Source organism: Prionailurus bengalensis, chromosome A2 (genome assembly GCF_016509475.1).
Source record: "Prionailurus bengalensis isolate Pbe53 chromosome A2, Fcat_Pben_1.1_paternal_pri, whole genome shotgun sequence".
NCBI classification, from domain to species: Eukaryota; Metazoa; Chordata; class Mammalia; order Carnivora; family Felidae; genus Prionailurus; species Prionailurus bengalensis.
Genome location: NC_057348.1, coordinates 3,355,266 through 3,382,874, shown reverse-complemented (window position 1 = coordinate 3,382,874; position 27,609 = coordinate 3,355,266). Strand labels below are relative to the sequence as shown.

At 63.7% G+C, this 27,609-nt stretch overlaps 1 protein-coding gene across 4 annotated transcripts; it reads left to right on the top strand.

Annotated features, from left to right (window-relative positions):
* Positions 1 to 512: 512 nt before the first annotated feature.
* SEMA6B (semaphorin 6B) lies at positions 513 to 27,043 on the top strand. 4 transcript variants are annotated; one of them, XM_043586219.1, is made up of 17 exons: positions 513 to 632; positions 16,641 to 16,790; positions 16,936 to 17,059; positions 18,626 to 18,686; positions 18,877 to 18,939; positions 19,646 to 19,747; positions 20,162 to 20,252; positions 20,601 to 20,720; positions 21,210 to 21,298; positions 21,906 to 22,123; positions 22,765 to 22,896; positions 23,046 to 23,195; positions 23,371 to 23,553; positions 23,631 to 23,777; positions 24,416 to 24,493; positions 24,603 to 24,661; positions 25,036 to 27,043. In XM_043586219.1, the coding sequence occupies exons 2-17, from the start codon at positions 16,670 to 16,672 to the stop codon at positions 25,983 to 25,985; spliced, it is 2,688 nt and encodes an 895-aa protein (XP_043442154.1). In that variant the 5' UTR covers positions 513 to 632; positions 16,641 to 16,669; the 3' UTR covers positions 25,986 to 27,043. The 4 variants fall into 4 exon arrangements, with proteins under 4 accessions (XP_043442154.1, XP_043442155.1, XP_043442156.1 ...); XM_043586220.1 differs by lacking the exon at positions 513 to 632 and adding an exon at positions 15,530 to 15,875; XM_043586221.1 differs by lacking the exon at positions 513 to 632 and adding an exon at positions 15,895 to 15,993.
* The last annotated feature ends 566 nt before the right edge of the window (positions 27,044 to 27,609 follow it).

The following is a 27,609-nucleotide window of genomic DNA, read 5'->3' as shown; positions in this document are numbered from 1 at the left end:
TGATACCGCATCACCTCCATCATCCCCTTGGGTCCGATTGGGGATGAATCCCGGAGACGCGAGTCTGGCCAGAGCGCACGAGACCAGGGAGTCGGGGGGGGGGCAATCAGGCCCCCCTACCTAGACAAAAGCAGGGTGCCTTCTCTTGGGTCGCTCCCCTACCCCCACGTCCGCCTCCAAGCGCCTCCTGCCGCCCACCAGGCTCCTCCCTCCGTTCCGCGCCGCCGTAGCTCTGGGCCGGGTTTTGCGTGGCTCCAGCCCCGCTTTGGGGTGGGGGGGGGTGTCCGAAGCAGGGGGGGGGGCGGAGGTGGCGGAGCCGCGAGTCGCAGCGGCGGCCGCGGCGGGCGGAGGAGATGCGGCCGCGGCGCGCCCCGGGTCCGGCCGCCGCGCAGCGCCCCCCCCGGAGCCGACGCCAGCGCGCCGGGGGCCGGGGCTGAGCCCCCTCCCCCAGCGAGGCGCCGCGGGCCGGGGGCGGGGAGAGCGCGCGCCCCCAGCCCCCTCCCCGCTCGGGATGCCCGGCTGAGCCGGCCGGGCCGGGACAGGTGCGCGCACGGACCCCCCCCCCCCCCCCCCGCCCGCGCCCTCCCGCCCTCGCGCTCCCTCCCGCGCACTCGCGGCGCGGCGGCTTCGAGGTAAGCGCCCCGGGGCGTCTGCGAGAGGGGGTTGGGGGAGGTGCAGCCCGGGGGTGTCCGTCGGCACGCAGCAGGGGGGCTCGATCGCTGGCCCGGGTGGCCGGGTCAGGCGCCAGGATGGGGGCCTGAGGGCCCCGCCGCTCGAAGGGGTGATGGATTGGGCCGGTGAGGGGGTTTGGGGAGCGCTATCGCGGGAGGATCGAACTGTCAGCGACGCCACCGGGGAGGGGGCTGGGTTTTAGGGGGGTGGCTGCATGGAACGGTGTATTGGGGGTCCGGCGGCAACGCTGGGAAGGGACTGGACTGGGGCCTGGGGCGCTGAATGAGGCACCATAATGAGGGAGTCTAATGGCACCGCAGCTGGGGGGGGGCCTGGATTGTTGCCTGGGGGCCTGGATGTGGAGCTATAATGGGGGTTCTGTCGGCACCGCAGCGGGTGGAGACTTTGTCCGGGGGGGGGGCCGGGGGAGGCACAATAATGGGGCTCGCGGCTGCGCCGCCGCCGGGGAGCTGGATTTGGGCCCAGGTGGGGGGTTCAGGGCCGGCCGGGGCCTGCTGGCCGGGGGTGGGGGGGTGGTGCTGGGGGGGCGGAGCCCGGAGAGCTAAGTCGAGGCCGACCCGGCACCGGTGTGGTGGTCCCGGCACGGCGAGGCCCCTCCACCCCACTCCGCGGTCCAGCCGCCGCACCTTGGGTGCCCCTGAGCCCTTTCCAGCCTCACGCCCGGCCCAGAACGAGTCCAGGGCGCGGGCCGCGGGGGAGGGGCCGCGGGGGGGGGGAGAGAGCCAGCAGGTCCGGATCCCCCCCCCCGTTGCAGCGGGGGCCCCGGGGTTCGGGGGCCCCCCAAGAGCTGACAAAGGGACAAAGAAAGCGTCTCTCTCCGAGCGCGCCCGGGAGAGGTGGGGGCGCCGAGTGTGGCCCCCCTCCTGCGGGCGCTGATTGGTCCCCGGGGTGGGGGTCACGTGCCCCCCCCCCCCCCCCCCGCCCTGCTCTCAGCCTGCAGGCGCGCTCCGAGTTTAGGGCACCTCCCAGAGGGGGCGCTGCCGGAGGACACCCCCCCACCCCCATGCCCCTGCCCCTGCCTGGGACGCGTAGATGCCGGAGCCAGGAGTGCGATCCACGGACCCTCCACCGCTGTTCGCTGTTCAGCTCTCGCTGGCTGAGGTCTTTGGCACCTCCCCCTAAGGTTGTTACCTTTGACCCACGGACCAGAGGGGAACTGAGGTTTGCAGTCAGGAGAAGGGGCCCTCAAGCTTTGGGGGTCTGGGTTTGGGCTTAAGGAGGAAGGTGGGGGGGGTGGCTAATGGCTGGGACCACAGAAGGGACCCCCCCACCCCGTTTACAAAATTGCATTTCTTGGTATTTCTCTGGGTTCCCTCAGCGTGTCAAAGGGTCCACATTCTCTCTCCAAAATCAAAGTTGGGTATCGCTGGGCACCCCCCCCCCCCGCCCCCGGCCCCACTCTATGGGCTCCCCACCCAGCCTCTTTCCCACATCCTCCTAGACGCTGTTGGTTTCCTTCAGGGGCGAATTCGGGGATGTGTGTGGGGAATTGCTCAAAACTCTACGGAGCATGAGTGCAGGATGTGGCTGGGGCTCCCTGGTGCGGTCAGGGCCCAGCTGAGAGAGGGTCCCAGGCTCTCTGGGAAGTTGGCTGGGAGGTCACTGAGGCCCCTAGGACAGGTGGTAGCAGCCTGGAGGAAGCCTCACTGAAATGGTGTCAGCCCTGAGTTGGCCCCGTTCCCGAGGGTGGATGGGGAAACTGAGGCCCAAGAAATTGGCAGAGCGGGCAAAGAGGGAGGCCGGGCCTGGCCTCTCCCGGGCTTGCTAGACAGGCTGAAGGAGGAAAGGAGGCGTCACATCATTGGAAACTGGATCCCAGCCCCTGTCCGTCCTGGGCTGTGTGGAAATTTAGACCTGAGGCTTCCAAGGCCCCGGCCCTCTCCAAAGAGGGACAGGCTGGGACTAAGAGGAGGAGCACAGCTGTGCGACCTCAGACAGGTGTCTAGCCCTCTCTGGGCTGCCATGTCCGCAGGAGGCGATCTTTGGGTTTCGGACCTGAGCGGAGGGAGATGAGACAGAGAGAGGTCACGCAAGAATGCCCTGGATTCGCCCCCCTCCACTCTCCCTGGTTCCCACCTACCTTCTGCCAGAGCTGAGCACCCACGGTCCTCGGGGTCCTGTCACCTCCTCCGCTTTGAGGAGAGAAGGTGTCTCGGAGCGGAGGCATTGCTTACCCGGGAGGGGCTACCCCACTGCTAGGCTTCTGTGCCCGCCTTTGTCCACTGGGCAAAGAAGGTGCTGGAGACGGGCTGGAGTTGCTGGGGTTACCTGGGGCTGGACCTGGAAGATAGAAATCAAACTGTCCTTGGAAAGGTGACCCTGACGTCAGCCAGCAGGACAGGTGAGCTGGGTCCCTGGAGGCTGGAGGACATGCCGGTCGCTCCCGACTCCTGGGAAAGTGGTATCCCTGGCTGACCCTGGGGTGTGGCCCTGTCCCGTGTGCCTGGCCCTTTGTCAGGAGATGCTGGGTGTCCGGGGAGGCCTGGAGCCAGCGTCGGGACAGGTGGAATCAGGGAAGACTGCCTGGAGGAGGGGGTGGTGGCATCAGACTTGAGGGAGGGGAAGGATGTTGCCGGGAGAAGAGGGGGACAGGGATTCGAGGTCGAGGGGGTGCCCAGTAGAGCCACGGCGGGGTGTGTTGGGGGAGCCCTGAGCGTCTGGCCCATTTTAGGGGTGGGAGACCACAGGCAATAGACCCGAGAGGTGGCTGGGGGCTGAGAATGCCAAACTGAGGAGCGAGCTTTATCCCAAGAGCAATTAGGAGCCATGGGAGGTGTTAGAGCAGGAGAGGGAATGGGCAACGTTTTAGACCTTGAGCAGCCAGAAGGAAGGGTAGCTACCAGGCTCCTGGAAACCAAGGGAGCTGCCTGATGGGGGGTTGGGGGGCGGGGGGAGAGTTGTCCGTCCCGAGAGGTTGGACAGCCGTCTTTGCAGAACCCTGGAAAAATCATTCTGGCATCGGTCAGGGCCCAGGTGACCCTCCACATTTCTTTTCTTTTTTTTTTTTTAACTTTTTAATACTTATTTATTATTTTTGAGAGGCAGAGCGTGAGCAGGGGAGGGACAGAGAGCAGGGGGGGAGACACGGAATCCGAAGCAGGCTCCGGGCCCTGAGCAAGCGGTCCGCACAGAGCCCGACGCGGGGCTCGAACCCACGGACCGCGAGATCACGACCTGAGCCGGAGTCGGACGCTCCACCGACGGAGCCACCCCGGGCGCCCCCTCCCGAGTTGCTTTTCAATGTCCGGGTGCCGTGGGTGTTTTGAACTGTCATGGTTAGGATCCGGTAATTCTGAAAGTCTAAGCCACTTGAGGGGCTGGGGACCCGTAGGCGGATTCCTCCAAGGCCCAGCAGTGATATGGTTTGACCGCGAGTGTGGCCTCATTTAGCGGAAGTAGGGAACTTGAGGCTCAAGGCAGCCCCAGACGCGGGCTCCAGCCACCTGCCCCCATCCTGTGGTTGAATTCCCCGGGAGCCGGCTGCAGACCGACCCCCCCCCCCCCGTCCTAGACACCCCCACCGTTGCCCACAGCGCAGGTCTGGCCTGTCAGAGCCAAGGTTCAGCGGGTGGCCTGATAGGTCTGGACCCGAGCCATGTATTCTCTCATTAGCACGGTCATTGTCACCTGGCCTTTGGGGATGTCCACGTAAAGTGACAGCCATTAGATTATGCTACAGAGGTGACTTGGGAGGCCAGAGACCCCTCTTCCATTCCTTTGGGCAGGGATACGGGGCCCCCCACCGGCTCTGCCTCTGTGACCCTTCACTGGCCATCCCGGGGCCTGCCGGGAGGGAGGCCGAGGCTGGTGAGGACTACATTTCCCAGGATGCACCGTGGCCCTGGCTGAGCCTGCCTTCCAAGGGCAGATCTAGGGGAGAACTTCCTAACTGCAGGAACCCAGAGGAGGATTGTGGATTCTCAGAGGAGCCCTGGGGGAGACCTGGTCCCCGGGGAGTTCGGGCGACGCTCCTGGTGGCCCCCGTGTGCCATGCTCCATGCCGGGTGACCCTGGGATCCCCGAGAAAGAGGCTTTAGCTCTAGTGCTTAGTGAGCTCTCAAGGGGCTTCCAGGCTGGAGAAGAGGAAACAGGCAGACGCCAGCCTTTTCTGCAACGTGGAGTCAGAGCCCAGGCACAGGGAGCAAATGGGGCCGGGAAAACTTGGTCTCTGCCCAGTGGATCCGAGAAGATGAATGGAGGAGGGGCATGGAAGCTAGGGCCGTGACGGATGTGTAGGAGTTCCCAGTGCAGGCGGCTACACGTTTTCTGAGAGTTCCAGACCCTCCTCCCTTTCCCGGAGCCCCAGGAGTCAGAGCCCCTGGGCAGTTGAGACAAGCTCACTGAATTATTGGCCTTAGAGGATTGCCCACCTGGATCAGACTTACCTGGGTTGGAATCCATGACTTTGCCCACTCACTCACTCACTCTTGGAGGCTCAGTGTACCCATCTGTAAAACAGAAATACTATTCTCTCTCCTTTACGGTTGACCATCTAAAGAAGGAGACACAGGCAAAACGCCGGGGCAAAGTCGTGTTGTTTTTCTTCAGAAAAAGTAACAAGTTTGAAAAGCAGGAACCTGTAGCCCCTGGCCCCGACCTCACTTGGTGCTGTGAGGTCTTTGCTTTCATCTGATGAGTTGACAGATATTTAATCAGTATCTGCCATGTGCTAGGTCCTGGGTCCCCAGCAATGACCAAGACAGACTGGGCCCTGCCTTTGTCGAACTCACAGCCGGATGGGGACACGGATCCCCACTAGGGACGTAAAGTAAATTCAGTATAAGTTTGCTGAAGACAATCATCCGGGATGATGTAGCTGAGAAGGGCGGGGCTGTTTTAGCCGATGGTGTCAAAGAAGCGTGTCTCTGAGGCGGTGGCATCTGAGCTGAGACCCGGAAAATGAGAAGGAGCCAGAGATCTGGAGGAAGAGCATTCCAGGAAGAGGGTATAGCCAGTGCAAAGGCCCGGGGGCAGAACCGTACCAGGTGCGTTGGAAGCCCGTGTGGCCAGAACAGAGTGAGGGGGAGAGGGGGAAAGAGGGGGGGGCAGATTGTGCAAGGCCTTGGGGTCCTCGGGGGACGGCTTGGGCTTTCACCCCCAGTGAGGATGGAACCCTGGAGGGCTGAGGACCAAGGAGGGAGGGCGGCACCTGACTAGGGTGCTCACAGGCGCCCTCTTATGACTGACGTGGGGAAGACAGTCTGGGAGCGGCAAGGGCCGGGAGCTGGGAGGCCAGGGCAGAGGCCGCTGCGCTGGTCCAGGCGAGCGATGCTGGGGACCAGACTGTGGCAGGAGAGAGGGAAAGGGGTTGGCGCGTGGGATAGACTTGGGACTTGCTACAGAAGGATGTGGCGAGAAACTGAGGGCCCCTTTCTCTGAGGGGTAGGGAGCACTGGGGTTGAGCGTCTGGGTTCAAGTCCTGGCCTGGCCATTTCCTGGCTGTGCAGCCTTGGGCCTGTCACTCACCCACCCCGGGCCTCAGTGTCTTCAACTGTAAAATGTAAGAAGAACCCCTCCCACCGACCCCACGGGTACTTTCTGCGGTGGCCGCAGCACCGGGCTGGGAGCGCAGTACACGGCCCGGAGTGTTTGCTCTTACTTCCCTTTGCAGGTCTGAGCTCTGGGAGGAACAAGGCACAGACCGGGGTGGCAAATCTCCCCGGGGTCACCCAGCAAGCAGGGGCCCCCGGCCCTCACTACTTTTCTCCACTGATACGCCGTTCTCACGCCCCATCGTCACTCTGCCAACATCTCTGCCATTCCTGAGCCCTGACTCACCAGGACTTGTGGTCCATTCTGACCCCAGGGCCGTCCCCCAGGACCTCTCTCCCGCCTTTGTCTTCTTCAAGTTCATCCTTTCCCAGCAACACTTAGCCCAGCCCCGCCTGCCCGCCACCCAGCACCTCTTAAACGCTGTCCCCTTGCAGACCTGTCCTTCTGGTCCCGTCCCCCTTGGGGATCCCTGTGGCCTTCCAGACGGGGCCTCTGGGGAGGGGCAAAGTGACTGGAGGAATTCGGGATGGAGGGGTGAGCCTGGTGGGGGGGGTGGAGAGGAGGGCTCCCAGAATCCCAAGAAAGGAGGACCGGGCTGGCCGTCTTCTTGGACCCCAAGGGCAAGAACCGTATCTCTTCGTCGTCCCGGGAGTGGACCCCCTAGGGCCAAGCCTTATACCCCTCTGTCCCCCTAAACTGGGCCCCAAGAGCAGGGCCCAGCTCCTGTGTGTCTCCTTCAACTTGGGGCTGAGCACGGGGTCCGTCTGCCCCCAGGCCTACTTGGGAATCTGTGGGTGTCTGCCCCCCCAACCCCAGCCTCACTCTGGATTCCCTAGGAGCCCCCAGCCCCCTCGAGTGGCCCCCCTCCTGGGCCCTCTAATTACCCGCTGGGTGTAAATGACACTTTAATTTCCTCAGAATGGTCGCCGCATCACGGAGAAAGGAGCCCCCCCTTCCCCGTTCCTAATTACAAGTTGCTGCTTCCGATTTGCCTCCTGGCGGCCCAATTTCCAAACAGTGATTAAAATTAATTACCCGGGAGCCCCCCCCCTCCCCGTCTGGGCCTGGAGCCCCGGGGGCCTGTCCGTGTCCCCTACTTGAGGTCCTGCCGTAGTGCCCCCGCCACCTGTTCTCCACCCCGGCTCCCCGAGTGGCCTGGGGACAGGAGAGCCTCTCTCCGGGTCTCCACGCTCGCTTATCCGCAAAACGTTCATTGAGGCTGTGCAGGCTCGTGGCCAGATGGCACTTGGTGGGCCGGCGGCAAGAGGCAGCCTAGCCCCGCGGCCCGGGTTCGGATCCCGGCCGCACCCTTCTGTGGGCTGCGTGACCTTGGCCACGTGGCTTGACTTCTCTGGGCCCGTTTTTCCCACCTATGAAATGGGGATGATAGTGCCGGTCTCTCCCCCACTGGGGTGGGGTGGGCAGGAAGTGTGAATGAAGTGTGGGGCCCCACAGGGGTTTCATAAAATCTTAGCTGAGGTCCCCGCTCCGCTGGGCCGCTGGGGGGCGGACGCGGGAGGTGACTCGGGTACTCTTGAGTTCCGTCCCCTCCAAGTTCAGCACGAACTGCGCGCGCGTTTCCTGCCTGCCCGGCTCTGCGCCGAGCCCCCCGCGGCCCCCCACCCCCCCACACCGAGCATGATCACCGCGGAGACTCCTGCCGTGAAGGTGCACAGAGCAGGTGCTCAGAGAGTCTGGAGCAAACGTGTCCTTGCGGCTTTTTGTACAAGTAGGGACTGCTCGCGGGACACTGGTCCAGCCGGTGTTAGTGGAGCACCTACTGTTGCGCCCCGGAGCTGGGGCCATCATCCCCGATTTGCAGAGGGAGGAAGCAGAAAGGTCGGCCGCTGTGTCCCGGGCCGGGGAGGGATGAGTTAATCGGCGTCGGGGGGCGAGGGGGGTGAGGGGGCCTCTCTCCCAGCCCCTCCGTGGCCAGGGCCCCAGGGACTCCCTCTGGGTGCTCTGCCAAGTTCCTAGACAGCCCCGAAGCCCGGCTGGGCTGAGACCGGGGGCGACTGAGGCAGCTGGAGAAGGCAGCTGTAAGCAGAGCCGGTAACTGGACCTGGATGGCACAGGGGCCGGCTGCCGGGCCGGGTTACTCGATCCCCCCGGGGACACCGGGCCCCGGAGCCGGAATCCTGGGGCGGTCAGGCTGTCAGGAGCTCCTTCTATGGAACTGGAAACGGGCATCCCGCCCCCATCTTTGCCCTGGCAGATGGAGAAACAGGGGCTCCCAGCCCGGCCCTGAGTCACCGAGTCGCATACCCCTGTCTCCCCGCTGGAGCGGGGGCCCCACAGGGGCAGGGCTTTGCCTGGAACTGTGCCCAGCATACAGCTGACACTCAATAATTGCTCATCTCATGAGTAACTGAATAGCTCCCAAGGTACAGGGAGCCAGAGTCGGGGAGTGGCCTCCAGGATGGGGAGGGGTGGTGGCTGGGGGAGCCCAGGGAGTGTCAGGCTCAGCCAGGGCAGTCAAGGAAGGCTTCCTGGAGGAGGGGACATCCGCATGTAGCTCATAGGGATGGCGAGCAGGAGTTGGCTCCAAGGAGGGAAAGCAAGGTTACTATGTCTGGGTGGTTGAGGGGTTCCTGGGGAGCAGCTGGGCCTTGAGAAGGCTGAACGCGTCCCTGGCAGAGGAAGACAGCCTCAGCAAAGACCTGGGTGTGGGACGGGTGAATTCTGGGCATGCGTGGCAGAAGATGAGGGCAAGTGAAGATTAAGGTCATTGCCAGGGCAGGAGGGGTCCTGAAATGTCTGCGGATAGAAATCGGTTCTCTCTTCCGTGGGGGTACTAGGGAGCCATTGCAGGCCTTTGAGCAGGGTGTGGGCTGAGCTTGTGAAGCCCGGGAAAGAGTTGCTTGCGGGGAGGGGGATCGGAGAGGAGGGAGGCGAAATTCTCAAAGGCCGGGGGGGGGGGGGGGGGGGAATGCCCAGCCTGGGATCGAAACTCCAACCTCCAGGCCTTTTGCTTCTGGGAGCCTCCGGAAGCAAGAGGGGTTTCTGGGAGACTGGAAGAAGAACTTCCCTGCTAAGGCCCAGAGAATGGGAGGCCCCCCCCCCAGGGGCCTGCTTATTCCTGAGGAGCAGTGGCCACACCCCCCCAACCTGCACTTGGAAATCAGGGGTGAGGTTTGCATAATAACAGCGACGATGATAGGGGCGCCTGGGTGGCCCAGTCGGCTGAGCATCTGACTTTGGGCTCAGGTCACGATCTCGCGGTCCGTGGGTTCGAGCCCCGCGTCGGGCTCCGTGCTGACAGCTCAGAGCCTGGAGCCTGCTTCGGATTCCGCGTCTCCCTCTCTCTCTGCCCTTCCCCTGCTCACGCTCTCTCTCTCTCTCTCTCTCTCTCTGTCAAAAATAAACATTAAAAAAAATTTTTTTTTTTTTTTTAAATAACAGCGACAATGATAGGAATGACCACTGTGGGCCAGTCACCCTGTTGAGCGCTTCCTCTGGAGCTGGGCTGTCCGGGGCCACCGGCCACGTGTGGCTGTTGAATCACGCGTGGCCGGCCCGAATCCAGATGCACTCTCAGTGTGGAACACATGCCAGATTCCAAAGGTTAAACGCAAAAAACAGCGTGTTGAAATGTCTCGTTAATCATTTTTACATTGATTACTTGCGGAAATAACAGTATTTTGGACCCATTGGGTTAAATAAATTATTAAAACGAGTTTCCCCCTGTGAGTGTGGCCACCAGGAAATTCAAAGTGACACATGTGTGCACCCCCGGCTTTCTGCTGGATGGCGTTGGTCTGGATTATCGCCACAGCAACAGTGTCGGGTTGGGCTTGTAGCCGCCTGCTGCTTCTAGGTGGGGACACTGAGGCCCACACGGGGGAAGTGGCCGTCGGAGGGCTCACAGCGGACAGGAGGCAGTGCCGGGATTCGGACCGGGGCCATACGAGTCTGGAGACCGCTGCCCTGGAGTTCTTCAGCTGGCAGGGTTTTCTGTCCAGCCCTCATTCTGGGCCTCAGTTTCCCCAACCCACCAAGATGAGGCTGGCTGGGGTGGGAGGGTGAGTAAGACCCCGGGGTTGGCCAGCTGGGTGCCCACAGTTAATTGAGGTCCTTGGAGACAGTTTGAGGGCCAGAAAGCCATCAGTGGGAGTCGCAGGCAGCAGCCTCGTGGGGGGCGCGTGCACACACAGGCAGACGGCCTGCCATTGCTGGGGCACACGCGTGTGCCGTGGGCGCATCTACGGATACGTGTGAACACACAGAAGCTCCCAGGGGCCCGTGGGCGTCCGCGGGGAGGACCCACACACCTGCAGACACTTGCGTGTTGTGGGGGTGACAGGCAAAGTGGAACCAGGGAGGAGGGCAGATCCGGATTCAAGCCCTGATGCTGACACTTAGTGCATTCGCTTACGAGCCGTTATTGAGCACCAACGGTGTGCCAGACGCTGCGGGGACACCAGTGGACCGACACATACCCAAGACTGCCTGCCGTCACAGGGCTCAGCGTCCAGGGGGGCGGATGGGTGGGCGACTAGGTATCCACGCATAAAGTTTGACGTGCGCCCGGATCCCTGCGAGATCTGACTACAAGCGGCCTCCGGTTGGGCAGGTCTGGGTGGGGCCCTGGGACTCTGCATTTCTAAAAAAAAAAAAAAAGAATTTTTTTTTTTTAATTTATTTTTGAGAGCGAGAGAGAGACAGAGCGTGAGCGGGGGAGAGGCAGAGAGAGAGGGAGACACAGAATCGGAATCAGGCTGCTGGCTCACAGCTGTCAGCACAGAGCCCACCGTGGGGCTGGAACTCGGGAACCGCGAGATCATGACCTGAGCCCAAGTTGGGCGCGTGGCCCCCCGAGCCCCCCCCCCCAGGCGCCCCCTCCCCCATTCTGTATTTCTAAGGGCTCCCAAGTGAGGCTGATGCTACAGGTCTGAGGAGTGGCAAACGGGCTAAATCGGACCCTTTGGGAGTGTGACACCGGGTGGGGAGGGGAGCAGGGGTGCGGGGAAAGGGTCGGGGCTACTAAGGTGAAAGGAGGTGGGAGCCCTCGAGGGCTGCGGGCGGAGGCGGGGGGGGGGGAGGGGGGCGGGACCTGACTCCGGTGCTCACGGGCGCCCTCCGGTGGCCGCTGCGGGGATGACGGCTGGGGGCGAGGGCGGGAGCCTGAGAACCCGGGTTGCGGGGGGACCGCGCTGGTCCGCGCGGTAGATGAGGCGGGCGCCCCGGGAGCGGACTGGGAAGGGGAGGGGTGAGAATTCCGGATAACTGTGAAGGCAGGGCCCACGGGGCTTGCCGGCGTTGGGCGTGAGGGTGAGGGAATGAGGCTGGGGGCGGGGGAAGATTCGCAGGCGGGGCCTGAGGCATCAGCGGAGGCAGGGATGACGGAGGGGGGGGGAGGGAGGAGCGGGGGGAGCACCGGCTGGCAGTCAGCAGCTCCACCTGATCTGTACGATCGGCACCGTTCCGGTGAAAACCCCCGCCAGGTTTTATGTTTTCTCTGTTGTTTGCAACTTACCAGCTGATCGTAAAATTCATACCGAAGTGCCGGTGGGGGTGGGGCGGGGAGCGTGGCCCCGACGCCTGGGCCTGAAGGAGGGCCGGGTGGGAGTTTTCCGGAAGGAAACTGGACCGTGCCTCAGAGCGGTACGGTGCGGGGCAGACAGGAGGGCCTCCGGGCCAGCGGAGGAGGTGGAGAAGGCTTGAGGGATGTCTCCGTCCGCCTCAGTCTTCCCGTCTGTACAATGGGAGGGTGCGCCAAGAGGTGGCCCGATGGTCGGGGTTCCAGGGGAGAGGCCCTGCCCCAGCGTGAGCCCTCCCGGATGGGGGCTGACGCTCTATTGCTCTATGACCGTCCCTTCTGCTCCCCAAGGGCACGAGTGTCTGTCCTCGGGGCTGCTGGCAGGGGTGCCTCGAGTTTCATGGAGAGGAGCAGATGGTCTGGGGGGGACGGGGGGGGGGGGGAGGTGCTGAGGCCTCCATAACCCCGGGTCAGGGGGTAAACTGAGGCCGCGCGCAGCGGGTGGGCCCCCGAGGAGCCCGGGCTTCCCAGAAAGGGCATGTGGGTTTCAGTTCTGCATTATAATCCAAATAACTAATGTGGGCCGAACAGGTTTCAGTCCCAGCTCCGTGCTTCCATTTGGGCCAACGCACCTCAGTCTCCCCATCTGCACAAGGGCCACGTGAACGGCACCCACCTCTCGGGTTGCGTTGTGCTTGGATTCAATGAGTCTGCTTCGGTTTTTGCAATGCCTGGCGAGGAGCAGGTGCTTGGCGTTTGCCACCTGTATTTTTTTCTTTTAATTAAAAAAAATTTTTTTTAACCTTTATGCATTTTTGAAAGAGAGAGGCAGAGCGGGGGCGGGGGAGGGGCAGAGAGAGAGAGAGAGGGAGATGCAGAATCCGAAGCGGGCTCCAGGCTCCCAGCTGCCGGCACAGAGCCCGATGTGGGGCTCGAACTCATGAACCAGGAGGTCATGACCTGAGCTGAAACCGAGAGCCAGACGCTGAAAGGACTGAGCCACCCAGGCACTCCTGCTGCCTTTATTATGTATTGAGCTCCCACTGTATGCCGGGCCCTGCCCTGGGTGGTGGGGACACACAGCAGCCAAGACCCTGTCCTGCCCTCTCAGGAGGCTCACAGTCCAGTGAGGAAGACGGACAGCTGGTAGGGTGATCAGGGCACTGATGGGGGACACACAGGGAACCTGGAGGAAGCCCATTTGGGGTGATCTGGGAAGGCTTCCTGGAAGAGGCGGCTGAGACCCGAAAAACAAGTTTACCAGGCTACTGGGAGCAGGAAGGTGACCCAGGCAGAGGGAACAGCGTGTGCAGATGTCCAGGGGTGGAGACGGAAAGGTGGGGAGAAGTTGGGATGTCATTTTGAGGATACTGGGGAGCCATAGAAGGGTCTAGCGCAGAAGCGTTCAGCTGGGGGTGATTTTGCCTCCCAGGGAACACTGGACAATGTCTGGGGACATCTGTGGTTGTCACACTGCAGGGGGACCCTGGCATCAAGTGGGTGGGAGCCAGCCTGCTGCTCGACACCCCACGGTGCCCAGGACAGCCCCCCCCCCCCCCGCCCCGAGAGAACAGTGGCGCGTGAATGCCACGGGTGCCAAGGGGAAGAGACCCTGGTGAGATCTGCATTCTAGAAAGATTCCTTCGCTACCTCGAGGGGCATACTGAAGGGGCAGGAGGCGGGACTGGAGGCGGGAGCTGGGTTACAGAGCACTCAGGGCAGGGGAGGGGCGGGGAGGTCGAGACCCCACTCTTTGCCTAGGGGACCACCGGACTGTCCTTAAGTCGAGAACCTGGTAGGAGCAGCGGGTTCCGGCGAGAGAAGGCCAGTCTGGGACCCAGGGGTCCTTGGATGGATCCGTGGGGCGGGGGGGGCAGGTGGACAGGAGGAGGAAATGAACTTCCCAGCCTCGAGGTGCCGCATCACAAGGTTAAGAAAACCAGGAGAAGAAATCAGCCGTGGGGTCCCACCCCAACCAGGGCCTCGGTCTGCCCACCCGTGCCCTGGGTGTTAAGTTACCGCCAGCGCCTCTGGGTGGAGGGTCGAGGGAATGGCCTGGCTGATTATTAATCTTGCGACCGGTTGTATGCTCAACAGCTAGGAGCAGAATGCTGAAGCCAGCGAGCCCTGGGTTCGACCCAGCTGCCACATCCTCTCTCGTGGGGCCATAGCCCCCGAATTGGACCCTCAGCCTTCCCATCTGCAGAATGGGCCGAATATTACACCCCTCCTACCACAGCCACGGGGGGGCTCTGTGAAGTAATTCCTGGGAACCCCCCAGCCTCGCTTCTGGTACTTACTATGCCAGCGGCAACAACAGCCATCAGAATAATCAGCATTTATTGAGCACCTATGGTGTGCTAACACCCACCACAGGCCTCTGAGATCAGTGATGTCACTGTGCCCATTTTACAGATGAGGAAACCGAGGTCCAGAGGCGGGGGGTGGGGGGGCGGGTAACCTGTCCAGGGTCACACAGCCTGGAAATGGCAAAGCTGGGATTTGGACCCGTGGAGCCTGGCTCCGGAGCCAGGCTCCAGAATGGAATGGAAGGTTTGTTTGACCCCACTCCTAGGCATGCACCCACAGGAGTTGAAAGGAGGGTCTCATGGGGCGCCTGGGTGGCGCAGTCGGTTAAGCGTCCGACTTCAGCCAGGTCACGATCTCGCGGTCCGGGAGTTCGAGCCCCGCGTCGGGCTCTGGGCCGATGGCTCAGAGCCTGGAGCCTGTTTCCGATTCTGTGTCTCCCTCTCTCTCTCTGCCCCTCCCCCGTTCATGCTCTGTCTCTCTCTGTCCCAAAAATAAATAAACGTTGAAAAAAAAATTAAAAAAAAAAAAAGAAAAAAAAAGAAAGGAGGGTCTCAAAGAGATGTTTGCCAACCCCCCTGCACAGCAGCATCACTCGCGATAGCCAAGAGGTGGAAACAACACACGTTTCCGTCGACAGGTAGATGGATAAATAAAATGTGGTCCATCCACACGCTGGAATATGATCCAGCCTCAGGAAGGAAGGACGTCCTGCCGCCCGCCACCACGTGGATGGACCCGGAGGACACTGTGCGCGGTGACAGAAGCCGGACACAGAAGGACGCGTCCCGCGTGACCCCACGCACAGGGGGTCCTAGAGGCGTCCCGTCCACAGAGACAGAGAGTGGATGGCGGGAGCCAGGGCTGGGGCGGGGGCGGGGAGTCCGTGCTTCATGGGGACAGAGTCTCAGTCTGGGGAGATGGAAAGTTCTAGAGACGGAGGGTGGGGGTGGCTGCACGACAGCGTGAATGTGCTTAACTGACGTGTATACTGAAAAATGGTTAAGATGGTAAATTTAGGGGGCGCCTGGGTGGCTCAGTTGGTTAAGCGGCCGACTTCGGCTCAGGTCATGATCTCGCGGTCCGTGAGTTCGAGCCCCATGTCGGGCTCTGTGCTGACAGCTCAGAGCCTGGAGCCTGCTTTGGATTCTTTGTCTCCCTCCCTCTCTGCCCCTCCACTACTTGTGCTCTCTCTCTCTCTCTCTCTCTCTCAAAAATAAATTAAAAAATGCAAAAAAAGTTTTTTTAAGATGGTAAATTTATATTATATACATTTAATACAATGTCAAAAGAAAAATGTTCGGAAAAAAAAAAAAAGGACAGAACCCCTGAGAGGCCGGGATGACCCAGGCAGGTGTCGGGGAGGAGGTCAGGGGTCCAGCAGCAGGAGGGTTCGTCGGGCAAGAGCAGGCCGGCGGCCGCACCGTGGGACTTGACTGCTCTGCGGTGGCCGTGGCCCGGGGCCTAGATCGGGGTCACTGGGAGCCATGGGTGGCTCCGGAGCAGGGGAGGGGCCAGGGAAGGAAGCTCTTAAGGAAGCAGAACCGTGTCCCACGAACATGTGGGATCCGGGCGTCTGCTGAGTCACAAATCCCGGAAGCCCAGGGTCATGGAGAGGAAGCCACGCTGGTCCACGCAAGGCCTTCCTGTTTTTTGGCCCCAAATCCTCAGAGGCAGGGACTCCAGGGCCAAAGTTCCCACACCACCTTCACCTCCAGGGGTTCAGAAACCTGGAGCTCTGAGGCCAGGACACCGTGTGCCGATGTCCCTGCTGCTCAGACGGGGAAACTGAGGCACAGGGCTTGCCCGAGGCTTCCCGGAAGGACGAGGCTGCAGGTTTCTTACTCAGGACCTCCGGACTGCACCCCTGCGGGTAGGGGTGTGGCGGGCTGGGTTCCAGAGGGTGAGTTCTGCTCACTTCCATCAACCGACCGTTACGTGAGGGGAAGTCTCCACTCTACACACCGGGAAGGTTCTTCAAATTATCTTCAACGGGAGGGTGACGCCAGCTCCCTTAAGAGGTAGTGAGGTGCCTGTCACAGAGGTATTCCAGCAGAGGCCAGAAAGGCCGGACTTGGGAAGGAAGTCAGACTAACGGGGGGGGGGGGGGGGGGGGGGGCCTCTGAGGTCCCAGGCCAGCTGGCGTATTTTGCGATTCTAGTGTGGCAATACCCAGATGGCGGCTTATGAAATTCCAAGAGACTTTGAGGGTCGCTGTTGGTGGTGGTGGTGGTGGTTTGAGCCTTTCATGTTACCAGTGCTGTGTTTTCATTCGAAGGCTTCTTGAATATATGTTTCGAGGCTGAATTATTTAAAGACGTGCCTTGAAGTGTTGCTGTCTATCGTGACCATTCAGCGTTTTACAGGGATTGAAAACCCCCCTTTGTTCAAAAGTTATTTAAACGTTGTCACTACGAAGTTGTTGGAAACCGTTTCCCGAGCTTTCACTGCGCTGTGGCCGGGAAGTTTTTCTGAGAATTCGACTGAAGTGCGGCCATCACCGTTATTGCCGTGGTTGGGGGTGGTTTTTTTTTTGCCATTGTCCCCCCTTGATGGGGGATTTTTTGGCTGCTTGAAGGGCCAGGCCGCTGCGGCTCGTGTGCGCCATCTCTCGGCGGTGGGCGGGACTGCAGGTCGCGCCGCTCACCGCCAGGCCCTTCGCTCTCAGGTGTCGCTTCTCGTCACCCCGACCTCGCCATGCGGACCCCGCGAGCGCCCCCTCCTCGCCCGGCCCCACTGCTCCTACTGCTGCTACTGGGGGAAGCTAATGGCCTCTTCCCCGAGGAGCCGCCGCCGCTCAGCGTGGCCCCCAGGGACTGTGAGTGGGGGGGGTCCCAGGGGAGGGGGAGTCGCGAGGGAGGGTCTTGCTTCCCAGCTGGGTCTGCGGCCCACTTTCCTCAGGGGCTCACCAGGCCGGGCTCATCCCGGCCCGGGATCACACCCCTCCCCAACCCCTCCCCCAGACCTGAACCACTACCCCGTGTTCGTGGGCGGCGGGCCAGGACGCCTGACCCCAGCAGAGGGTACTGACGACCTCAACATCCAGCGGGTCCTGCGGGTCAACAGGACGCTGTTCATCGGGGACAGGTATGAGGGATTGTCGGGCAGAGTGTGCAGGGTGAGGCGTGGAGAGCAGGTGATAGCATTTGGGGGAGGTTTGCATGATGGGGCAGGTCGTTGGCTGGAGTACAGATTTCTGCCCTTGGGGTGTGATTTTACAAAGGGTGCTGACTGAACTCTCTTGTGGGTACAGCCCGGTTTGCCCCCGGTGGGGACAGCTCTTTGGTCAAAACTCACGGGGTTTCTACAGAGGGTGCCGATGTGGGGCACGAGGGCTTCTCTGGGAGGGTGACATTTGAGTTGAGACCTGAGTGGGGTCCCCAGGCCTGGGGACATCTCGAGGGGGAGGGAGAAATCTGGGTAGCGAGTGTAGTCTGTGCAAAGGCCCTGGGGCAGGATCCGGCCCGGTGTGTTGGAGGAACATTGAGGAGGCCCAACTGACTGGAGCAGAGTGAGCAAACTGGGAGAGGGTGAGGAGGGAAGGGCAGGGAGGGGACGGAGTGAGAAGGCAGCCCTGGAGGGCTGTGGGCAGAGGAAGGCAGGACCTGACCCAGGTGCCCACAGGCACCTTCTGGTGATGGCTGAGGGGAGGACGGACGGAGGGCAGGAGCAGGGGCACCAAGGCAAGGCTACTGCACTGGTTCAGGGTAAACTAGGGTGGTGGCCGCGGAGGGCATGAGAAGTGGGTAAGTTCTTGATAGACATTAAAGGCAGAGCACATAGTATTGGCTGACGTGTGTTGAGGGTGACTCCTAAGTTGTGGCCTTCGCCCCTGGAAGCAATGAGCAGCCTCAGCCAAGATGAGGGACAAGGCAGGAGCAGGTGTGGGGGACAGTCGGGTGCAGCGTGGCCAAGCTGAGTGTGAGACGCCCGGGAGCCCCCCGCACGGAGACTCCAGGATCGGCCGGACCCCGAGTCTGGAGCTCGAGGGGAGGCCCGAGCTGGAGACAGGGCTGTGGGCATGGTGGGGCTGAGACGCGGTTCCAGTGCTGAGAGTGGACGAGGCTGCCCTGGAGAAGAGGCCGGAGGACCCAGCCTGCGCACCTGGGAAGGGGTGGGAGACGGAGGGGACTGGAGAGATGGGAGGAAAGCCAGGTGCCTGAGGCGCTCCCAGCCGGAGGGGGGACGGGCCAGACACTGCGGGCTAGGGGGAGGAATAGAGACCGTGTGACTGCTGGACTTCGCACGAGGTCGCCAGTGACCTTGACCAGGGCAGTTTCTGCGGCATGGGGGGGAGGGGAAGAGCCTGGGGGAGACTGAGAGGTGCCGAGAGGGCACCCGATGAAAGGGCCTTGGACAGTTCATCAGGTTGGGTGTAGCCCCCTAGGGCAGAGGGGCGTGTGAACGTGAGGTGGCCTATGTCAAGGTATGTGGGGCGTGCTGGAACCTGTGGGTCACTTTAGGGGACGAGGAGGTCTGTGGTGCCGGCGCAAGCACACGAAGGCTCGTTCGGTGTTGCAGTTGCTTGGGGCTGAGGCTCTGGCACACCCAGAGGCGTGTTCGGTGTTGGATACGACTTCTGCCCCAGGGAGAACGGAGGGGGGGGCACGAGGCTCCCTTGCTCACCAACTATACCTTCCCCGCCCCCCCCAGGGACAACCTGTACCGGGTGGAGCTGGAGCCCCCCACAACCACGGAGCTGCGGTACCAGCGGGTGAGGAGGGGACACAGGTGGGAGAGGTGGGGGCGCACTTGAGGCTTCTGCTCGGGGGGGGGGGGGGGGATGGGGGGGTGGGGGGGTGGGGGGGTGGGGCCTGACACGGTGCTGGGGAGCAAGAATTGGGCGCGGCCCCGCGGGGGTTCCTAGGGCTGCGGGGATCCCTCACCACTCCCTGTGCCCTCAGAAACTGACCTGGCGCTCCAACCCCAGTGACATCAACGTGTGTCGGATGAAGGGCAAGCAGGAGGTGAGTGGACCCTCGCCACGCCCCCAGCCGCTCCCCGATCCCGCCCAGCCCGGGGCAAATCTTCCTCTGCCTACATCCCAGGCCAGCACCCTCGCGTGGCCACGGCTCCGCCCAGAGCCTGGCCACGCCCCCATAATGCCCTCAGTCCTGGTCACGCCCACATCCCCGCCCCGCCCCCCACGGTCCTAGATCTGCTCTGCCCCGCCCCGCCCCCTGCGTGGGCACGCCCACAGCCCGGCCCCGCCCCGCCCCTCCCAGATCTGCTCTGCCCTGCCCCCGCCCCCTGCACTGGGCACGCCCACAGCCCGGCCCCGCCCCGCCCCTCCCAGATCTGCTCTGCCCTGCCCCCGCCCCCTGCACTGGGCACGCCCACAGCCCGGCCCCGCCCCGCCCCTCCCAGATCTGCTCTGCCCTGCCCCCGCCCCCTGCATTGGGCACGCCCCAGCCCGGCCCCGCTCCGCCCCCTCCCAGATCTGCTCTGCCCTGCCCCCGCCCCCTGCACTGGGCACGCCCACAGCCCGGCCCCGCTCCGCCCCCTCCCAGATCTGCTCTGCCCTGCTCCCGCCCCCTGCACTGGGCACGCCCACAGCCCGGCCCCGCCCCGCACGCTCCCAGATCTGCTCTGCTCTGCCCCCGCCCCCGCACTGGACACGCCCGCACCCGTGACCACGCCCACCATGGCTTCTCTCTTCCCGCCCCGTCCCAGGGCGAGTGTCGGAATTTTGTAAAGGTGCTGCTACTTCGCGACGAATCCACGCTCTTCGTGTGCGGTTCCAATGCCTTCAACCCCGTGTGTGCCAACTACAGCGTGAGTCTCCGCCCTTCGAAGCCCTGCCTGCCCCAGGCCCCAACCTCCTGGTCTTTGCTCACCTGCCCTCTACTGGCCCTACTCTAGCCTCAGGCCACATCACCTCCTTCGGGAAGTCTTGCTGGATAAGCCCTCCTCGGCCCCTCAACGGGAGCTCCAGAGGAGGCTTCCAAAGGAGATCAGGGAAGCCATAGCTACTTAAGCTACAAGCCAGTTATAGGATTAACTAGGATTGACTCTTAGACCCGTTCACAGATCAGTAAACTAAGCCCTAGAGGGGCTAAGTGAGCAAATCACACAGCACCCAGGGTAGAGCCACGATTCCCTGGGCGGGGGGGGGGCGGGGGGGGGGGGAACGGGGCTGCCAGGTGTGGCCAGGAGCTCTGTTACTCAGGCCCTGTCCCCCCCCTGCAGATGGACACACTGCAGCCCCTGGGGGACAATATCAGCGGCATGGCCCGTTGCCCATACGATCCCAAACATGCCAACGTTGCCCTCTTCTCTGGTGAGTGTCCCCCAACTCTGACCGTCTGTTGGGACCCCAGCCCGGAGCACCGTGTGGCATTTTCCACTCTTGGAGTTGGGTTATTATGAAGGCGGCTGGGAGACCATCTGTCCAGCTGGGAAGCGGGTAGAATCTCAGCCACAGTCAGGACTCAGCCAAGGTCAGGGCTCAGCTGGGGGGGTTGGAGATCAGCCTGGGTTCGGGCTTCGATGGGGTCAGGGCTCAGCCTAGGGACAGAGCTCCCCTGGGCTCTGGGCTCAGTCTTGGAAGATCAAGTACTGACCCACCCCACCCCTGGCCTCTACGATCTAATTTCTCACCTGCTTCCCCCCACTCACACCCATCCAGAAGGGATGCTCTTCACGGCCACCGTTACTGACTTCCTAGCCATCGATGCCGTCATCTACCGCAGCCTGGGGGACCGGCCCACTCTGCGTACCGTGAAACACGACTCCAAGTGGTTCAAAGGTGGGGTAGGCATTCATCAAATCCCCCCACCAGAATAAGAGTCCCAGCAGAGATGGAGGCGGTGGGGAGGGGGGTGGGGGGCTCCTATTTCATCTTTGCAACTCACTGGCCTCTTTGAGGATAAAGCCAGAGGAAAGATTTGCGTTGGAGCTAAAGTAGAATTTGCTGGAAGCGGGAAGCTTAGAAGCCTGAAGTAGGAGTCACAAGAGGGTGAGAGCAGGAGCTTAGCTCTTCAACACGTTAGGGAGGAAGGTGACCAAAATAGTAGACGTTGCTGTTTGGGGAGGGTAGACACAGTGATTTTAGGATTCTGACACCCCACACCGCCCCCCTCCCCGAAAATTCTTTGAGTCTATTTTATTTTGCCTGGGTAATCAGCGAATGTCCCCCCTTCACTATAAAAGCAGTCGCCCCAGCTGATGTGTTCACAGCCCCAGAAACACCATTTCTCGTATCAGGGGCTGGGTTCTGACCCCTCCTCTCCTACAGAGCCCTACTTTGTCCATGCGGTGGAGTGGGGCAGCCACATCTATTTCTTCTTCCGGGAGATCGCGATGGAGTTTAACTATCTGGAGAAGGTAAGGTCCGATTCTCACCCCCACCCTCCCGCTGAGAGGCCCTTGCAGTGGGGCGTGGAGCTGAGAGGCTCTGGTCAGGGGCAGCGGGGAGCAGAGGGGGACCCACGAATCTCCACCTGGGGCGAGAGGGTCCGCCCTCTACCTCCACTCCAGCCAGGACCCGGCCTCTGAGGCCGGAAGACATTCACGGGTGCGGTTCATGGGTTTGAGGGCAGGGGACGCTTCTGGCTTCCGGTCCTAGTGCTGTCGCTGTTGGCCTGTCCCCCCGCCCCGTCCCCAACCCTCTGTCCATCCCCCCACCCACCGACGCACCCTCCCGCCCATTCGTCTCTACCCATCTGTCCATCCATCCATACACGGATAAAGTCCCTGGCCCATAGTGGGCGATCCGTACACAGACGAGGTTCAGGGCCGCAACGATCATTGCTGACGTCCCCCCGTTTCCGCTGGGGAGCGCGTTGCTCAGAGGGGTGTGGCGACCGGGATCCCTCAGGGCCACACTCCTCCGTCGTGGCCTGGCTGACGGCCAGCGCGGCCCGCGGGCGGGCCTTCCCGGACACAGGGCTCACACCCCACCCCACCCCCCATCTGTCTGCTGTTGCCCCAGGTGGTGGTGTCCCGAGTGGCCCGGGTGTGCAAGAATGACGTGGGGGGCTCCCCCCGGGTGCTGGAGAAACAGTGGACGTCCTTCCTGAAGGCGCGGCTCAACTGCTCCGTGCCTGGCGACTCCCATTTCTACTTCAACGTGCTGCAGGCTGTCACGGGCGTGGTCAGCCTGGGGGGCCGGCCGGTGGTCCTTGCTGTCTTCTCCACCCCCAGCAACAGGTCAGAGGACCCCGATGGGAGCACACTGGGGCACCGGGTGGACGTGAGCGGAGGGGTCCCGCATTCGTCATGTATTTCCCGGGTCCATTCCAAGTTGGAGGAATAACATGTGCAAAGGCCCCGAGGCAGCAGTGAGTTGGGTAGGTTTCGCCAATACACTTGATCTTAGCCAAAAGGCCGAGAAGCGATGGGTTTCGCCAATAGAAAGGAAGCCCCTGTGGCTGGAGAGGAGCAAGCGAGGGCGACGGTAGAGGATATGAGGGCAGAGAGGTGACGAGCCACTGGGAGAAGAGTGGACTATATCCTGAGAGCTCTAGGGAGCCATGGGAGAGTGAGGAGCAAAAGAGAGACAAGGTCAGATTTGCGTGTTTGGAAAGCCCCCTGGGGAATGGTCTGGAAGGAGCCACGAGTGGCATCTGGGAGACTGGACGCCAAGCAAGTCATGGCCGGGGGGCGCCTGGACCCCGGTGGCCACAGAGGAGCCCTGTTCAGGAAGCAGAGCGACCGGGATGGGTGGGGGCATCTCCGGCCCAGGGGACTGGACATCCGACAGCCTCACAGGGACAAAGACTCTCTCCCACGCGCGTCCAAGGCCCTGCCCTCCGTCGGGCTCACCGCTCCCTTTCACCTAACTCCCCCAGCATCCCCGGCTCGGCTGTCTGCGCCTTCGACATGACACAGGTGGCTGCCGTGTTTGAAGGCCGCTTCCGTGAGCAGAAGTCCCCCGAGTCCATCTGGACCCCCGTGCCGGAGGACCAGGTGCCACGGCCCCGGTAAGAGGCCCCCCCCCCCCCGGATCCCGAAACGGGTGCCCGGGTGGGGGTCCTGACCCCGGGGACCGAGGGCTGGGACTTCCAGGTGGTCATCTGTGGCTGAGCCCCTGGGTGGGGATGTTCAAGTCCACCGCTTCCTCCCCACCTAGACCTGGGTGCTGCGCGGCTCCCGGCATGCAGTACAATGCCTCTAGCGCCTTCCCCGATGAGATCCTCAACTTTGTCAAGACCCACCCCCTGATGGACGAAGCGGTGCCCTCTCTGGGCCACGCGCCCTGGATCGTGCGGACTCTAATGCGGTCAGTCCCCATGCGTGGCGGGGGCGGCGGGGGGGGGGGGGGCAGGCCCCAGACCGGAGCCCGGCCTGGTGGTCTGTCTGTCCCGGATACACACCCACGTCACCGCCCCCGTGTCTGCCTTGCCTGGCCCGGGTGCGGTCTCGTCACGCCTGACCCCTGCCCGCCCTGGCCCCAGGCACCAGCTGACACGAGTGGCTGTGGACGTGGGCGCCGGCCCCTGGGGCAACCACACCGTCGTCTTCCTGGGTTCCGAGGTGGGCACCGTCCTCAAGTTCCTCATCTGGCCCAACGCCAGCGCCTCAGGCACCGCTGGGCCCAGTGTCTTCCTAGAGGAGTTCGAGACCTACCGGCCGGACAGGTGGAGTGCACAGAGGCGGCCCGGCGGGCGGGGCGGCGGGGCGCGCCCTTGACTCTTACCAATCCGCTCACCCCTAGGTGTGGACGGTTCAGCAGCGGTGAGGCAGGGCGGCGGCTGTTGAGTCTGGAGCTGGACCCGGCCTCGGGTGGCCTGCTGGCAGCCTTCCCCCGCTGCGTGGTCCGCGTGCCCGTGGCCCGCTGCCAGCAGTACTCAGGGTGCATGAAGTGAGTGCCCCCTGGGGCAGGCTGCGGAGGTGACGGGGGGGGGGGGGGGGGAAGGGGGGGAAAGCAAGGGGCAATGAGCACGGGAAGTGGGGAAAGTCCAATGCAAGTCCGGGGCCCCCGGCGGCCTCCTGGCTTATTGAAGAATGAGCCAGGCAGGGGACACCGCCCGTGCAAAGGCCCTGGGGCAGGATTGGTCCTGGTACGTTGGAAGAACAGCAAGGAGGCCAGATTGACTGGAGCAAGAGTGAGCGAGGGGAAGACAGGGAAGCAGGGAGGGCAGGGAAGACCTGGGCTTTACTGAGGTGGGAGCCCTGGAGGGTTGTGGGCAGAGGAAGGCGTGAGACCTGGCTGACATCTTTAAGAGCAGCAGGTGTGGAAGAAGCTGGGGACCGGGGAGGCAGCTGTCTCCCCGCCTTTAAAGTGGGTGGCAGGAGCAGGTGTGCAGGCTGAGACCCCCCTAGTCTCAGTGTGAGCCCCTCAACGCGGCGAAACCCTTTCCTGAGCCCGCTGTCCCGAGCCTCATCTCTAAGGGGGGGTGAGGGGGATAGTAGTCGCCGATTTGTCACAAGCACCCCTGGAATTGACACTGAAAGGTGCCTCGTAAGGGACTGTGGTTGATGGGTCACCGTCTGCTCTAGGAACTGTATTGGCAGTCAGGACCCCTACTGTGGGTGGGCGCCTGATGGTTCCTGTGTCTTCCTCAGCCCCGGCACCAGGTACTGGGGGACAGGGGGTGGGGGAGGGGGTCTGCCCCCCCCCTCTGACCATCAGGCTCTGAGAGAGGTTTCTGCTGACTGCCCCTCTCGCCCCCCACTTCCCCGTCAGAGGCACCTTTGAGCAGGACGTGTCTGGGGCCAGCACCTCAGGCTTAGGGGACTGTACAGGTAAGTGGAGTGCGCGCGCGTGTGCTCGTGTGTGTGTGTGTGTGCGCGCGTGTGTGTGCGTGTGTGTGTGTGTTGGGGGCGGGTGCTGGCCTCCGTCAGGGCATGGGAGGGGCGGGGGGCCTCACTTCCAGCAGGGGTGGCGGGGGAGGGACACAGAGAGAGAGGCCAAGAGACGGACACGCAGACTCGGAGAGGACACACGGACCCCAGCGGACAGAGGGCCACAGAGATGCCACCGAGCGGCCGGCCGGACTCACTGGCGGAGGGCGGACGGCCGGCGGGGGCCGGCGGGGCCGGCGGGGCGGGCGGGGCGGGGGACCCCAGCGTCCCCGCCAACCCCGGCTCACGCGGCCCCGCCCGCCCTCCCCGGCCAGGACTCCTGCGGGCCAGCCTGGCGGAGGAGCGCGCCGGGCTGGTGTCGGTGAACCTGCTGGTGACGTCGTCCGTGGCAGCCTTCGTGGTGGGCGCCGTCGTGTCCGGCTTCAGCGTGGGCTGGTACGTGGGCCTCCGCGAGCGGCGCGAGCTGGCGCGCCGCAAGGACAAGGAGGCCATCCTGGCGCACGGCGGCGGCGAGGCCGTGCTGAGCGTGAGCCGGCTGGGCGAGCGCAGGGCGGCCGGGGGCCGGGGCGGCGGCGGGGGCGGCGGCGGCGGCGGGGGCGGCGGCGCCGGGGGGCCCCCCGAGGCCCTGCTGGCGCCCCTGATGCAGAACGGCTGGGCCAAGGCCACGCTGCTGCAGGGCGGCCCCCACGACCTGGACTCGGGGCTGCTGCCCACGCCCGAGCAGACGCCGCTGCCGCAGAAGCGCCTGCCCGCCCCGCACCCCCACGCCCTGGGCGCGCGCGCCTGGGAGCACGGCCACCCGCTGCTCTCGGCGTCCGCGTCCTCCTCCCTGCTGCTGCTGGCGCCGGCCCGCGCCCCCGAGCCGCCGCCCGCGCCCCCCGCGCCCCCCGTGCCCGGAGAGCCGGGCCCCGACGCGCGCCTCTACGCCCGGCCCGGCCGCGCGGCGCACGGCGACTTCCCGCTGACCCCGCACGCCAGCCCGGACCGCCGGCGCGTCGTGTCGGCGCCCACCGGGCCCTCGGACCCGGCCCCCGCCGCCGCCGACGGCCTCCCGCGGCCCTGGAGCCCGCCGCCCACGGGCAGCCTGCGGAGGCCCGGCCCCCACGGCCCGCCGGCCGCCGCCCTGCGCCGCACGCACACGTTCAACAGCGGCGAGGGCCGGCCGGGCGACCGCCACCGCGGCCGCCACGCGCGGCCCGGCACGGACTTGGCCCACCTCCTCTCCTACGGGGGCACGGACAGGACTGCGCCCCCCGTGCCCTAGGCCGGGGCCCCGACGCCTCGGCGGTGCCAGCCACGGGAACCAGGAGCGAGAGGGCCGGCCCAAGCTCTCCAGTGGGTGCTCACGACCCCCGCCCCGCCCCGCCCCGCCCCGCGTGGGGGGCCCCCTCGGCCGCACGGAAGCACAACGAGTTCTGCGCCCCCGCCCCGCCCCGCCCGGGGCCGCGGGACACTGAGGCGGCGGTGGGGGCGGGGGTGGGGGCGGGAGGAATGTGCTATGGATTTGAGGTTGACCTTCTGCGCGTGGATTTGGGTTTGTTTTCCAGTTGGCGTTTCTTTTGCAGATTTCTATCCAATTGCACAACTCCGTTCTTGGGGTGTCAGCCGGGGGAGGGGGGGGAGGGGGACGCGGGGCGGGAACGCTTGGAGGCGGTGGGATGGGGAGGGGCCGCGTCTGCGACCCGAGCTCCCCACCCCCAGCCCCACCCCCCACGCCCCTCCTCAACCCAGGTTCCTGGCGTGTGTGGGTGTGCGTGCGCGTGTGCATGCCGTGTTCGTGTGCAAGGGGCCAGGAAGGGAAGGGACGTGTGTGTGTGCGCGTGCGTGCGCCCACGAGGGCTGCTGCCGGTGCGCGCGCGCGTGTGTGTGTGTGTGTGTGTGTGTGTGTGTGTCGGGGCGGGCCGCGCGTGCCGTGTACGTGTCCGTGTGCGAGGCGGTGGCCCGAGCGGCCTGGGTGTTGGCTGAGCCGGCGCCGGGGCTTCCAGAAGGCCGGGGGGCCTCCAAGGTGCCGGTCAGGACTTTGAGGGGAGACAAGCAGGGGTTTCGGGCAGGGGGGCCGGGAGGGCCTGCCCGGAAGTCACATTGGCAGCAGCTGTCCAAAGGGCTTGGTGGTCCGGGGGCGGGGAAGGCGGGCGGGCCCCACTGTAAATACGGCCCCAGGGTGGTCGGAGGGTCCCATGACACCCGTCCCCTCGTGACCTCCCCCTCGACCTCCAGCTGACCATGCATGCCAGCTGAGTGGCCAGCTGAGTCCTGGACCCTCTCTGGACTTTGCCTCCCCCAACCCCCTCCCCATCAATAAAACTGTTTACAACCACCGGCCCCCCCAAGGCTCTGGCTCTGCTCTGTCTCCTGGGGGCGGGACCTGGACCTCGGTGTTGCCCACGGGGGTCAGCTGGGAGCCCCTGTGTCACTCGTGGTGGCAAGCAGAATTCTGGGGAGCTGGGTGTGGAAATGGGGGGGCATCTTCCTCTGGATGGGGCCGGTTCCCGATTCGTTCTTGAGCAGATATTTACTGTGCACCTGCTATATGCCAGGCACCGTCGGGGACGAAGATCCCTGTCCTCATGGAGTTCGTAACCTAGTTGGGGAGACCGGTCCTGTACTTGCAAATTAGGACTGGATTTGAAGGAGTGATGTGTGCAGTGGGGAAAAGGCCAGGTAATGTGCTAGGTAGAGGGTGAGGGTGTGGGGGGTGGCCAAGGAGGGCCTGTCGAGGTGACCCTTGAGCTGAGATGTGCTGAGTGAGAAAGCAGCTGTAGGGAGGCGTGCGGGCAGAGGGAACAGTGTGGGGGACGTGGGAACACGCTTGGAGGAGGGGGCAAGGTGGCCACAGCGGCCCCGGGAGGGGAGGCGGCAGGTGCAGATCAGGAGGGAGAGGAGGGCCA

Excerpts from the sequence above, each read along its gene's own strand:
- SEMA6B (XM_043586219.1), top strand. The coding sequence starts at position 16,670 with ATGCGGACCCCGCGAGCGCCCCCTCCTCGCCCGGCCCCACTGCTCCTA. Across the intron at positions 19,748-20,161 it reads CCGTGTGTGCCAACTACAGC|ATGGACACACTGCAGCCCCT; the intron begins GTGAGTCTCCGC and ends CCCCCCCTGCAG. Across the intron at positions 22,897-23,045 it reads GACCAGGTGCCACGGCCCCG|ACCTGGGTGCTGCGCGGCTC; the intron begins GTAAGAGGCCCC and ends CTCCCCACCTAG.